Source organism: Acipenser ruthenus, chromosome 39 (assembly GCF_902713425.1).
Source record: "Acipenser ruthenus chromosome 39, fAciRut3.2 maternal haplotype, whole genome shotgun sequence".
NCBI classification, from domain to species: domain Eukaryota; kingdom Metazoa; phylum Chordata; class Actinopteri; order Acipenseriformes; family Acipenseridae; genus Acipenser; species Acipenser ruthenus.
The window spans coordinates 7,140,137-7,154,911 of NC_081227.1; the positions used below are offsets into that span (position 1 = coordinate 7,140,137).

A 14,775-nucleotide genomic window follows, 5' to 3' on the forward strand; every position below is an offset into this window, starting at 1 on the left:
TGCCAAACTATTCAACCTGTCCTCACACACGTGCTTCAGGTAGACCCAGCGCTGCTGAGTTCTGACTCTTACAAAAGCGAGTTGGTATTTTGTGTTTACTGGAGTTTCATAGCGTTGCTCATTAGTCCAGCTGTGTGCTTTCCCATTCTGTGGCTTGCACCTTGCTTGCCGACAATGGGAGACACTTCTGTACACACAGAAGGGTGAGGGTTTGGAATGGGTTAGGCGTCACGCTGAGTCCTCCTTTAAGATCCCGGCTTGACCCTCTCCTTTGTCATTTGGCTGTTCCATTCTCCGGTGCACACTGTGGTAATGTACACTGAAATAGAGATGATGTGGTGAACACGGACTCCAGAGAGGAATGCGTGATTGCGTGGCTCTGCCTCGTGAAGCCCAGAGTGGCTCCTCCTGCTCTGAAAGGGGATCCGCAGTGCTGTACCTGCTTCCAGAGCCTCTTCCTTGACTGCCCTGCCTGTGTGAGGTGGAAGGGAAGGATCTGAGTGCTCGATCCGGGGGGGGGGAGGGGTAGAGGGAGGGGGGGAGACGCTCTGGAAGCCCCTGCATCCCAGGAGGGGCGACGCGGTGTGAATTTTATCTCATTGCCATAGCAACGAGAAAACAGGCAATGGGTGTGTGCATTTTGTCTACTGCTCGCTGTGATTATGCAGATCGAGGATATTCAGATCAGATCAGCGCGAGTGTGTGCAGAGAGAGGAGGGGGGCACTGCGTTTACTGAGGAAGGGTCACATGAGCCTGCACATCGCATCACACGGGGTGGCGTGGCTCAGATAAAGTTATTTCTATTACAGAATTGGTTTCCTGGTATAGTATGTGCTTTATCTGCTCTATAAATACAGTGTAAGCCCATCGCAGGTTATTCTAGTTCTTCTCAGTCACGGATCTCTGCGCTGGCCTGTTGTTTTATGTTGAGACTGTGACGAGCGCTCCAGGTGTGTGTGGTGTTGAGTTATTCACGTCACAGTGCTGTGTGTGTGCGTCTGTGTTAGGTAACAAGGGACACAGTGTTCTGAGCACAGGAGCGTGGTGTGAGTGTGTGTGTGTGTGTGCGTGTGTGTGTGTGTGTGTGCGTGTGTGTGTCAAGTCTGGGCTTGCTTTATGTGAGACAGCAGACCCCCTGCATGAATACCCCACAAGGACACACTCCATGCAGATCCCACAGGAAGGGTCTGAACGCACCAGGTATCCCAGCTGCTTGAAGCAGTTCTCTGTACTGTTTAACCCTTTCAGATATAGGGGGGCCAGCCAAGCCAAGCGTCCCTTTAGTTTAATTGTAAAGCACGGATACCTTGATTTCCAAAATGCGCTTATCAATCAAGGTTATTGAAAGCAGAATGAACTCATTTTAATAAATAAATCCTTCGTTTTTGATCAAATACCCTAAAACCTGAAATCATTTGAATTATAAAGGCTCTTATTCTCCCTCCGCACCCCCAACCTTGAAAGGGGGCTGTTGTTTATTCTGCTCAGATGGGGGATTTCTATTTTATTTGCCTCAAAAAAATCAGAGCTTCCTGTTGGGACGAGGAACATTTCTTCTCCAGCTGTGCTTGACGCTTCCCTCAGGCAATGCCAGATAAATTGTGCGTTTGGCGTCAAAAACATTTCTAAGATTCGAGAGAGAGAGAGGGAGAGGGGGGGAGAGGGGGAGAGAGAGAGGGAGAGAGGGAGAGAGAGAGAGGGGGAGAGGGGGAGGGGGAGAGAGAGAGAGAGAGAGAGAGGGAGAGGGGGGGAGAGAGAGAGAGAGGCTGATAGACCTCGCTGTAATTATACAGGCCGCAGTGTGAAATAGGGGGAAATTTGAATATATATATTTTCTTTTTTTTTTTTATAATTTAACCCTTAGCCTTCAGGTATTTTTATTTGTTTTTTTTTATTTTTATTTTATTATGATTTGTTTCTATGAAGCTTGTGGCATTTCGAAGGGAAGTTGAATACTGGGAGTTTTTAATTGGGTCTGTAAATATGAATGTTTCTCAGTTGAAAGTGGTCTGTGTGTGTGTGAAGCGTGCGCGGCGCCCCCGCAGGCTGGCAGGCTGGCACTGCGGCCCTGAGCACTTCTGAAATCAGGCAACACTGCTGTAACACACAAACAAACACACAGACAAACACACAGACAAACACACAGACAAACACACACACAGACAAACACACAGACAAACACACAGGCAAACACACACACAGACAAACACACAGGCAAACACACACACAGACAAACACACAGACAAACACACAGACAAACACACACACAGACAAACACACAGACAAACACACAGACATACACACAGACAAACACACAGACAAACACACACACAGACAAACACACAGGCAAACACACAGACAAACACACACACAGACAAACACACAGACAAACACACACACAGACAAACACACAGACAAACACACACACAGGCAAACACACAGGCAAACACACAGACAAACACACACACAGACAAACACACAGACAAACACACAGGCAAACACACACACAGACAAACACACAGACAAACACACAGGCAAACACACACACAGACAAACACACAGACAAACACACAGACAAACACACACACAGACAAACACACACACAGACAAACACACAGACAAACACACAGACATACACACAGACAAACACACAGACAAACACACACACAGACAAACACACAGGCAAACACACAGACAAACACACACACAGACAAACACACAGACAAACACACACACAGACAAACACACAGACAAACACACAGACAAACACACACACAGACAAACACACAGACATACACACACGCACAGGCAAACTCACACACAGGCAAACACACAGACAAACACACAGGCAAACACACAGGCAAACACACAGACAAACACACACACAGACAAACACACAGACAAACACACAGACAAACACACACACAGACAAACACACAGACAAACACACACACAGGCAAACACACAGGCAAACACACAGACAAACACACAGGCAAACACACAGACAAACACACAGACAAACACACAGACAAACACACACACAGGCAAACACACAGACAAACACACAGACAAACACACAGACATACACACACGCACAGGCAAACACACAGACAAACACACACACAGGCAAACACACAGACAAACACACAGACAAACACACACGCACAGGCAAACACACAGACAAACACACAGACAAACACACAGACAAACACACAGGCAAACACACAGACAAACACACAGACATACACACAGACAAACACACAGACATACACACATGCACAGGCAAACACACAGACATACACACACGCACAGGCAAACACACAGACAAACACACAGACAAACACACACACAGACAAACACACAGACAAACACACAGACAAACACACAGACATACACACATGCACAGGCAAACACACAGACATACACACACGCACAGGCAAACACACAGACAAACACACAGACAAACACACACACAGACAAACACACAGACAAACACACAGACAAACACACACACAGACAAACACACAGACAAACACACAGGCAAACACACAGACAAACACACACACAGACAAACACACAGACAAACACACAGGCAAACACACAGACAAACACACACACAGACAAACACACAGACAAACACACAGACATACACACATGCACAGGCAAACACACAGACAAACACACACACAGACAAACACACACACAGACAAACACACAGACAGACAAACACACAGACAAACACACGCACAGGCAAACACACAGACACAGTGTGTGTCCGAGTGCGTGTGTGAGTGTGTTTGTGTGTGTGTGTGTGTGTGTGTGTTAACAGTGTCAATTTTAAGTTTCCATATGAACACAATGATCTCATCACCAATGATTTGTGACTCATTAATAATGTATGAGGAAGATGTTCCTTGTGTGGGTTTGCGGCTGCTTATAAGTGTATTGATCACTTATAATCAGTTCTGTGTGTGCCGTGTGTGTGAGAGAGAGTGAAGAGCTAATCACAGGGACAGCAAAGAGTGCGTTTCCTTCCCATTGACAAATCTCGTGCCGCGTGTCAGGCGTTTATTAGCCTCTGATTAAACACAGAAGCGAGAATGATGCCTATCCAATGCATTATTAATGTGCAATCAATCTGCTGTGTGTAGTGGATATTGAGCAGGTTTTAAGGAACCCTTAATCTAACCGTTACCATATTTCCCAGCCCTGAGCAATCGGCTGGGATATTTCCCTGGCTGTCACAGATGCAGCGAGCCATTCTACCAGTGGCAGCTTCGTCCCTTCACATTGCAGTGCCCCTGTCTGTCTGTCTGTCTGTCTGTGCCCCTGTCTGTCTGTGTGTCTGACAGCCTCATCCCATCACATTGCAGTGCCCCTGTCTGTCTGGCAGCTCGTCCCTTCACATTGCAGTGCCCCTGTCTGTCTGTCTGTCTGTCTGTCTGTCTGTCTGTCTGGCAGCTTCGTCCCATCACATTGCAGTGCCCCTGTCTGTCTGTCTGTCTGTGTGTCTGTCTGTCTGTCTGTGTGTCTGACAGCCTCATCCCATCACATTGCAGTGCCCCTGTCTGTCCGTCTGTGTGTCTGTCTGTCTGTGTGTCTGACAGCCTCATCCCATCACATTGCAGTGCCCCTGTCTGTCTGTCTGTGTGTCTGTCTGTCTGTCTGTCTGACAGCCTCATCCCATCACATTGCAGTGCCCCTGTCTGTCTGTCTGTCTGTGTGACTGTCTGCCTGTCTGTCTGTCTGACAGCCTCGTCCCATCACATTGCAGTGCCCCTATCTGTCTGTCTGTGTGTGTGTGTCTGTCTGTCTGCCTGTCTGTGTGTGTGTGTGTGTGTGTGTCTCTGTCTGCCTGTCTCTGTTTGTCTGTCTGTCTGTCTGACAGCCTCATCCCATCACATTGCAGTGCCCCTGTCTGTCTGTCTGTCTGACAGCCTCATCCCTTCACATTGCAGTGCCCCTGTCTGTCTGCCTGTCTGTGTGTCTCTCTGTCTGTGTGTGTGTCTGTCTCTGTCTGTGTGTGTGTGTGTGTGTGTGTGTGTGTGTGTGTCTGTCTGTCTGTCTGTGTGTCTGACAGCATCACCCCTGCAGCATTAGCACAGATTGGGCAGCAGTGTGGAGTAGTGGTTAGGGCTCTGGACTCTTGACCGGAGGGTCGTGGGTTCAATCCCCAGTGGGGGACACTGCTGCTGTACCCTTGAGCAAGGTACTTTGCCTGGATTGCTCCAGTAAAACCCAACTGTATAAATGGGTAATTGTATGTAAAAAAAATAAATAAAAATAATGTGATAGTAACGTGATATCTTGTAACAATTTTAAGTCGCCCTGGATAAGGGTGTCTGCTAAGATATAAATAATATAATATAGTAATATAAAGGGTGGCTGTATTTAGATCTGCCTCTTTCTAGATAATTAAAATAGAGCCCAACGGGTTCTGTAGGGCTGTCACATTGCGATTGAGCCCCTGCCTCTCCGACAGCGCTGCTGAAGGACTGTGTGGTAAAGTACAGGAGAGACTGATATCTGCATTGTTAATTACTCCGCTTCACAATTAGTGCCTTTGCATGAAGACGGGTTTGTTTTGCAATTCTATGTTAGAATTTTGGATGCGACTGATTGCTTTCGTCTCTCTGTAGTTTGTTGTGTGTGAGAGAGAGAGAGAGAGAGAGAGAGAGAGAGAGAGACAGAGAGAGAGAGAGAGAGAGAGAGACTGCAGTTTCACTTGCCAGGCCACGAAGGTGTTTTAAATATGTATCACAGAGCTGCCTTAAGAGAGCCAAAGTAATTTGAATCTCATATACATTTCAGTTGAAAGCCGGCTCCAGCCTTGATACATATTCTCCAGAGTAATCATGTTCTTCCTGCTGTACTCCATGCTCACTTTCTTACCTTTTATTAAAGAAAGGAAAGCAGGAAAGCAGCGTCGATACGAAGCTCTGCTCCCGTTCTGATGCCACTTCACTGGCTTCCCTGGCTGAACAGTTTGAAAACCCCCATTATAATGGGACCCCTTTATAATCCCAGCGCATGAAGAAACCTTGTCTAGATACAGTGATGCATTCCCAGCACTGTGTATTGAACAGGACCACACAGCCGGACTCCCCCAGAATCAGAACGCACTGGGGAAGCCACTGGAGGTCATTGATGCCAAGGTGTCTCAATCTCTCTCAAGATCCTTGTTTATCACTCTGTAACAATACAATCAATCAGAGTTAATAGACCCAACCATTTCAACACTATATCAAAAATATATATACATTTCCCTGTCCTTTGAATGAAATTTCTGTGAGAGGGAAAAAACAGCCTTGAAACCGTTAAACCACAAAACCACAGACAGACAGACTCTGCTACCTGTTTGCCAGCTGTGCTGCGGATATTTCCCTAAACCAGTAACTGAAAACGGAGCTCTCATTGTGAGCTGCTGTCCGGGGCTGATGAGATAAGCTGCTGAAGGAGGGGAGGTGTGCAGTGTAGCGCAGGACCTCCGAATGTGTGCAGCGTGGAGCAGACAGGGTGCTGGAGAACACTCACAGAGGTTCATCCAAACACTCGTGCAAAGCTTCTAGCGACTTTATAAAGCTGAACGAAGAGCTTCGACGAGAAGTGTGCGGCAGTGTGTTTTGAAAACGTACTGAATTGCAAATGCACAGTGTAGCAGAGCACGGTCAATGTGTGACTAAGCGAGGAAGAAACATGACAATGCACAGGGAAGTAAAACCAGGCAAAAACATGGTAGTCTAGTGAAGAAAGGTAAACGCATAGCTAAGTGCACTAAACACACTGTAAGCACGACTCCCCCCGGTTTCATTCCAAAGAGAGCCTGTCCGGTAGACAGCTCTTAACTGGAGTCTCTGTAAGTAAGTGGGACGCAGTGGCTGTGCTCCGGGGCGTCTCACGCTGCTCCTAACACAAGAACATGGTGCTGATGAAGCATCCTGCACGCAGACTGCCTGATTGATGGACAGTGTATGATCTGGAAGAGCATTGATCCACTTAGACAGCGAGGGGAAAGGATTACTGTACAACCAGGCAGCGGTCTGCGAGGGGGGCCGTGTGTGTGTGTGCGCGTGTGTGTGTGTGTGTGAGGGTGCTTATAAAGGGACCCCTCTCCCTCGCTCTCTCTCTCTCTCCCTATCCCTCTCTCTCTCTCTCTCTCCCTCTCTCTCTCTCTCTCTCCCTCTCTCTCTCTCCCTCCCTGTGAGTGTGTGTGTGTGTAGATAGATAGGTAGATAGGTAGATATGCTGTGTAAGAATGTATAGCAGGATTTCTTATATTGTTCAATATATATATACATGGATTTTGAGATAAACATGCGATGGTTGTTTTTTGCTCAAGGTTAATAAAGCAGTAGGTAAGACAGGCAGGCAGGCAGACAGTATTGCTGTATGGTAGAAGCTATCCCAGATCTATATATATAGATCTATATATATCTGTGGTGTAATGTCTGGGCTCATTGACTGTCCACTCTGATAACTCCACCAGCGCCTCGCTCCCTCGCTCCCTCCCTCCCTTCCTCCCTCCCTCCCTCCCTGTGCTCGCAGCTCTCAGGCTTCTGGGCACAAGCCTGCTTTTATTGCTCTCTGCGACAGTAGTGCTCCCGAGCCGAGATGGAGTTATGGTTTACGATTTGAAACAGACAAGTGAACACGATGTAAAATAAAAGAAGGACATGAGTGAATGCAGAGCCAGGCAGAGAGAGAGAGAGAGAGAGTGTGTGTGCGTGTGGGTGTGTGTGTGTGGGTGTAGGTGTGTGTGTGTGTGTGTGTGTGGGGGGGGGGGGGGGGTGAGTGTGTGTGTGTGTGAGTGTGTGTTTGGGTGTGTGTGTGTGTGGCTGTGGATGGGGGGGTGTGTGTGGGTGTGTGGGTGTGTGGGGGGTGTGTGTGGGTGTGTGTGTGTGGGGGTGTGTGTTTGGGTGTCTGTGTGTGTGGCTGTGGGTGGGTGTGTGTGTGTGGGTGTGTGTGTGTGGGTGTGCGTGTATGTGTATGTGTGGGTGTGTGCGTGTGGGTGTGTGTGTGGGGGGGTCTGTGTGTGTGTGTGTGGGTGTGGGTGTGTGTGTGTGGGTGTGGGTGTGGGTGTGGGTGTGTGTGTGGGGAGGTCTGTGTGTGTGTGGGTGTGGGTGTGGGTGTGTGTGTGTGGGTGTGTGTGTGTGTGCGTGTGGGTGTGTGTGTGTGTGTGGGGGGGTGTGTGTGTGTGTGGCTGTGGGTGGGGGTGTGTGTGTGGGTGTGTGGGTGTGTGGGGGGTGTGTGTGGGTGTGTGTGTGGGGGGGTGTGTTTGGGTGTCTGTGTGTGTGGCTGTGGGTGGGTGTGTGTGTGTGGGTGTGTGTGTGTGTGTGCGTGTATGTGTATGTGTGGGTGTGTGCGTGTGGGTGTGTGTGTGGGGGGGTCTGTGTGTGTGTGTGTGTGGGTGTGGGTGTGTGTGTGTGGGTGTGGGTGTGGGTGTGGGTGTGTGTGTGGGGAGGTCTGTGTGTGTGTGTGGGTGTGGGTGTGGGTGTGTGTGTGTGTGCGTGTGGGTGTGTGTGGGTGTGTGTGTGTGTGTGTGTGTGTGTGTGTGTGTGTGTGTGTGTGTGTGTGCGCGTGTGGGTGTGTGTGTGTGTGCGTGTGGGTGTGTGTGGGTGTGTGTGTGTGTGTGTGTGTGTGTGTGTGTGGGTGTGTGTGTGTGGGTGTGGGTGTGGGTGTGGGTGATAGTCTCCGGACTCAGCAGTGTCCAAGCCTGTGAATTCAAGGAGGTTGGGTATTTGTTAAAGTGTTAGCCCTTTTGTTTATAAACTGTCAATAATGCACGTGTGTCTCTCCCTCTCCCTCTCCTCTCTTTACTCCCTCTTCCTTCCCCTCCCCAATCCCCTTCTCCCTCTCTTCTATCCCTTCTTCTCTCTCCATCTCTTCTCTCTCTTCTCTCCCTCTCTCTTCTCTCCCTCTGCCTCTCTTCTCTCCCTTCTTCCCTCCCTCTCTTCTCTCTCTCCCTCTCTTCTCTCCCTCTCTCTTCCCTCTCCCTCTCTTCTCTCCCCTCCCTCTCTTCTCTCCCTCTCCCTCTCTTCTCTCCCCTCCCTCTCTCTTTCTCTCCCTCTCCCTCTCTTCTCTCCCCTCCCTCTTTCTCTCCCTCTCTCTTCCCTCTCCCTCTCTTCTCTCCCCTCCCTCTCTTCTCTCCCCTCCCTCTCTTCTCTCCCTCTCTCTTCCCTCTCCCTCTCTTCTGTCCCTCTCTCTTCCCTCCCTCTCTTCTCTCCCCCCCTCTCTTCTCTCCCTCTCTCTTCTCTCTTCCACTCCGGTGCCTGTGTGTGTGTGTTAGTGTGTCTAAACACATACCAAACAAATCCGTGTCATTTGAAAGTGTTACCCTTGTCCATCCCGCTCCTCCCACGCGTGTTCCTCTGAATGACCCTCTTAACCACGAGCTCGCAGTAAATCATCTGGGCAGAGGAATGATAATGACGAGCAAGCGACTCTGATGCTGTCACTGCCACGACAGCGATGTGTTAAAGAGCAAATCTACAGCTCTGAGGGAGTGTAATGACACAGCGTTACCGTAGCCCCCCCCCCCCCCCCCCCCCCAGTCACGATAATCACCTCTCCATGCTGCTGCACTGGCAGCAAAGGGGTTAATAGAAGAACAGAAACAGCCATCCGCTCCGTCTTCAGACTAAACCATTAAACTGCCACGAGCCAATTAACCCAGAAAAAGAGCTTTGTTTCCATAACAGAGGGTTTAATCCCGTCAAAATAAAACCACTTTACAACTAGCGACTGCTCTCCTGCCACTGTCTAATAGCCCAGAGTGCCGTCAGTGTGTGTACAGTGTAATTACATACCATCACACACGGAGCACACACACACACTGACACACACACACACGCACACACACGGACACACACAGACACACTGACACACACACACTGACACACACACACCCCCCCCCCCACACACACACACACACATACTGACAACACAAACACACACACTGATACACACCCACACACTCACACACAGACACACATGCACACACTCACACACAGACACACACACACACATGCACACACACATACTGACACACACACACACACACACCCACACACTGATACACACACACACACACACACACTGACACACACACACACTGACACACACACACGGAGCACACACACACACGGAGCACACACACACACGGAGCACACACACACCCACACACACACTGACACACACATTTATTTTTAGTTTTATGCACCTTTTTGTTTTTCAAGTCAGCAGCCTGGGGCTCATGTGCTGTTTTGTTTTGTAGAATTGGCTTATCCAGCGACTAAAGACCATGTCCTGATTTGAAAGATATGCAGCTCTGTGTGGGTTCTGTTTGAGTGGACCGGCCTGCAGAGGCTAAACATCACCATGGAAATTGTGCTAATGATCCCAGCTCCCTCCCTCCCTCGCCCTCTCTTTCCTTCCTTCTCTGCTTCTCTCTGTCTCTCCTCCAATCGCTTGACTCGAGGGCTCAGCAGATGGGCACTCACTGTGGGCAGGGTGAGAGGGGAGGTGCGAGGGTGCGAGGCTGTAGATAAATCATGAGACACACTAGTTTGTGACACTCCGAGTTTATTAAGAGGGGTGCGAGTTTCATGTGCCTCTCGCATACCCAGAATTGATCATTCTCAGTACACACACACCCAGGCACACACACATACCCAGGCGCACACACACGCCCAGGCACACACACACACACCCAGGGACACACACACACAGGCACACACCCCCCAGGCACACACACCACACACACAGGCACACACACACACCCAGGCACACACACACACACCCAGGCCCGCACACACCCCACACACACACACACACACAGATACACACACACACACACACCCAGGCACACACACACACCCCCAGGCACACACACCACACACACACACACACACAGGCACACACACACACACACACCCCAGGCACAACACACACCCAGATACACACACACACCCAGATACACACACACACACCCAGGCGCACACACACACCCACACACACACACCCAGATACACACACACACACACACACAGGCACACACACACACACACACACACAGATACACACACACACCCAGGCACACACACACACACACCCAGGCACACACACACACACACAGGCACACACACACACACCTAGACACACACACACCCAGGCACACACACACACACACCCAGGCACAACACACACCCAGATACACACACACACCCAGATACACACACACACACACAGGCACACACACCACACACCCAGGCGCACACACACACACAGACAGGCACAGTGATGTGTTTTAATTTGCTTCTCTCTCCTCGTTTCTGCTTGTTTGTTGTTCACATGCGCTACGAGCTGCAGACGATGCGATGCAGGAATGTAGGTCATGCAGGCCGGACGATACGCGCTGGAATGGGACGCCTCCGTTTACACTCTCCTGCCCGTGCCTTACTCACTGACTGGTACAGAGGCGCTGATATGAGGGGTGTGTGTGTGTGTGTGTGTGTGTGTGTGCCTGGGTGTGTGTGTGTGTGTGTGTGTGTGTGTGTGTGTGTGTGTGTGTGTGCGTGCGCGTGCTTGACCCCTTGCCCCGTGACCCCTTTGCCCCGCCTTCCTGACTCGTATCTGGCATTGATTCGTTTGGAATACTTTAAACCCGCCCCAACTGCTGAGTGGCAGCACGTTCCTACATTTCTGTTGGAGGATTGTAACACACTTGCGAGATTTAAAGCGAGATGCTCTTGCTCACGAGATTTAAAGCTATATGACCATACGTGGAAACAGAACTGCAAATTGAGGCGAAATGTAAAAAAAAAGGATTTTGTTGTGGAAGACAGCAAAGGAAAGAAGGGACAACTGAAGTGTGCCAGTGCTGTCCAGTTACTATACATATAAAAAACCCAAAGTAACAATAATTTCATACAGTATATAAAAAGCGAAGGCCTCCCAAAAAAAAGATTTACATAAAACTCCAAAATAACTAAAAATAAACACTGAAAAATGAAATGAATACAAAACAGAAAGCCAGAAGCCCTAACTAATATAATAGGTCAATGTGTGTGTCTGCTAGAGAGCACACGGGTGATGTGTAGCCCCGGCACATTCAGACAGACAAAAGGATTAATGTCATGAGCAGAAAAGCTGGAAATCAGTGTCAGGGAAAACTCGCGGATCAAAGCAATAATCTACATCTGATATGACATCTTTCTGATACAGAGCGCAGCTGCTATTAAAATCGATAAGCAGCTTGGAGCTACGCGGAGCAACGTAAAACAGGGAGCGCGGACACAGAGAGCTGCTGTAGGACGCGCAGGGAAAGGGGGAATGCAGTGTAGAGGGCTCCGGGGAGGGGGAGGGGGAATGCAGTGGAGAGGGCTCCGGGGAGGGGGAGGGGGAATGCAGTGGAGAGGGCTCCAGGGAGGGGGAGGGGGAATGCAGTGGAGAGGGCTCCGGGGAGGGGGAGGGAGAATGCAGTGTAGAGGGCTGTGGGGAGGGGGAGGGGGAATGCAGTGGAGAGGGCTCCAGGGAGGGGGAGGGAGAATGCAGTGTAGAGGGCTGTGGGGAGGGGGAGGGAGAATGCAGTGGAGAGGGCTCCGGGGAGGGGGAGGGAGAATGCAGTGTAGAGGGCTCCGGGGAGGGGGAGGGGGAATGCAGTGGAGAGGGCTCCGGGGAGGGGGAGGGAGAATGCAGTGGAGAGGGCTCCGGGGAGGGGGAGGGGGAATGCAGTGGAGAGGGCTCCGGGGAGGGGGAGGGAGAATGCAGTGGAGAGGGCTCCGGGGAGGGGGAGGGGGAATGCAGTGGAGAGGGCTCCAGGGAGGGGGAGGGGGAATGCAGTGGAGAGGGCTCCGGGGAGGGGGAGGGGGAATGCAGTGGAGAGGGCTCCGGGGAGGGGGAGGGAGAATGCAGTGTAGAGGGCTGTGGGGAGGGGGAGGGAGAATGCAGTGGAGAGGGCTCCGGGGAGGGGGAGGGAGAATGCAGTGTAGAGGGCTCCGGGGAGGGGGAGGGGGAATGCAGTGGAGAGGGCTCCGGGGAGGGGGAGGGAGAATGCAGTGGAGAGGGCTCCGGGGAGGGGGAGGGGGAATGCAGTGGAGAGGGCTCCGGGGAGGGGGAGGGGGAATGCAGTGGAGAGGGCTCCGGGGAGGGGGAGGGGGAATGCAGTGGAGAGGGCTCCGGGGAGGGGGAGGGGGAATGCAGTGGAGAGGGCTCCAGGGAGGGGGAGGGGGAATGCAGTGGAGAGGGCTCCGGGGAGGGGGAGGGAGAATGCAGTGTAGAGGGCTCCGGGGAGGGGGAGGGAGAATGCAGTGGAGAGGGCTCCGGGGAGGGGGAGGGAGAATGCAGTGGAGAGGGCTCCGGGGAGGGGGAGGGGGAATGCAGTGGAGAGGGCTCCGGGGAGGGGGAGGGGGAATGCAGTGGAGAGGGCTCCAGGGAGGGGGAGGGGGAATGCAGTGGAGAGGGCTCCGGGGAGGGGGAGGGGGAATGCAGTGGAGAGGGCTCCGGGGAGGGGGAGGGGGAATGCAGTGGAGAGGGCTCCAGGGAGGGGGAGGGGGAATGCAGTGGAGAGGGCTCCGGGGAGGGGGAGGGAGAATGCAGTGTAGAGGGCTGTGGGGAGGGGGAGGGGGAATGCAGTGGAGAGGGCTCCGGGGAGGGGGAGGGGGAATGCAGTGGAGAGGGCTCCGGGGAGGGGGAGGGGGAATGCAGTGGAGAGGGCTCCGGGGAGGGGGAGGGAGAATGCAGTGGAGAGGGCTCTGGGGAGGGGGAGTGGGAATGCAGTGTAGAGGGCTCCGGGGAGGGGGAGGGGGAATGCAGTGTAGAGGGCTCCGGGGAGGGGGAAGGAGAATGCAGTGGAGAGGGCTCTGGGGAGGGGGAGTGGGAATGCAGTGTAGAGGGCTCCGGGGAGGGGGAGGGGGAATGCAGTGTAGAGGGCTCCGGGGAGGGGGAAGGAGAATGCAGTGGAGAGGGCTCTGGGGAGGGGGAGTGGGAATGCAGTGTAGAGGGCTCCGGGGAGGGGGAGGGAGAATGCAGTGGAGAGGGCTCTGGGGAGGGGGAGGGGGAATGCAGTGTAGAGGGCTCCGGGGAGGGGGAGGGGGAATGCAGTGTAGAGGGCTCGGTGTGGGTCCTGGTAAAGGGGCAGGGTATGGAGTGCGAGGGCTCGGTGTGGGTCCTGATAAAGGGGCAGGGTATGGAGTGGGAGGGCTCGGTGTGGGTCCTGGTAAAGGGGCAGGGTATGGAGTGGGAGGGCTCGGTGTGGGTCCTGGTAAAGGGGCAGGGTATGGAGTGCGAGGGCTCGGTGTGGGTTCTGGTAAAGGGGCAGGGTATGGAGTGCGAGGGCTCGGTGTGGGTCCTGGTAAAGGGGCAGGGTATGGAGTTTGAGGGCTTGGTGTGCAGGGTGGGTCATCACCTGGCAGTGGAGTTAAACTATTTTTTTTAAACGGCATCACAAATGTGATAATACGTTACCATGGGTTACCAGTGTGATGTCACAATTAACACTCCCTAAACATACAGCTCTTTGTGCTTCTCTATCACATGTTGGTTTGATATGTGATAAAAAAAACATCACACTTGCTTTATTGCTTTTCTTCCACACACACACACACACGTGTGTATGTATATATATATATATATATATATATATATATGTATGTATGTATCTGACTCCTGTCGGAGGGTATTTTCTATTTTCTTTATCCCTTGTACTCATTTTTCCCATCTCGTTGGGATCTCGTTGGTATTCCTACAGCGTGCTATTCCTGCAAATCAGTGGGATA

General features: G+C 51.6%; 1 protein-coding gene across 1 annotated transcript in view; it reads left to right on the top strand.

Moving 5' to 3' along the window:
• The first annotated feature begins 11,350 nt into the window (after positions 1-11,350).
• LOC117968466 (cell adhesion molecule DSCAML1-like) overlaps positions 11,351-14,775 on the top strand; it is a 99,677-nt gene continuing 96,252 nt past the window's right edge. The window contains exons 1-2 of the mRNA XM_059009495.1: positions 11,351-11,386; positions 12,321-14,393. Coding sequence (XP_058865478.1) covers positions 11,351-11,386; positions 12,321-14,393 — 2,109 coding nt within the window. The remainder of the gene's footprint in view (positions 11,387-12,320; positions 14,394-14,775) is intronic.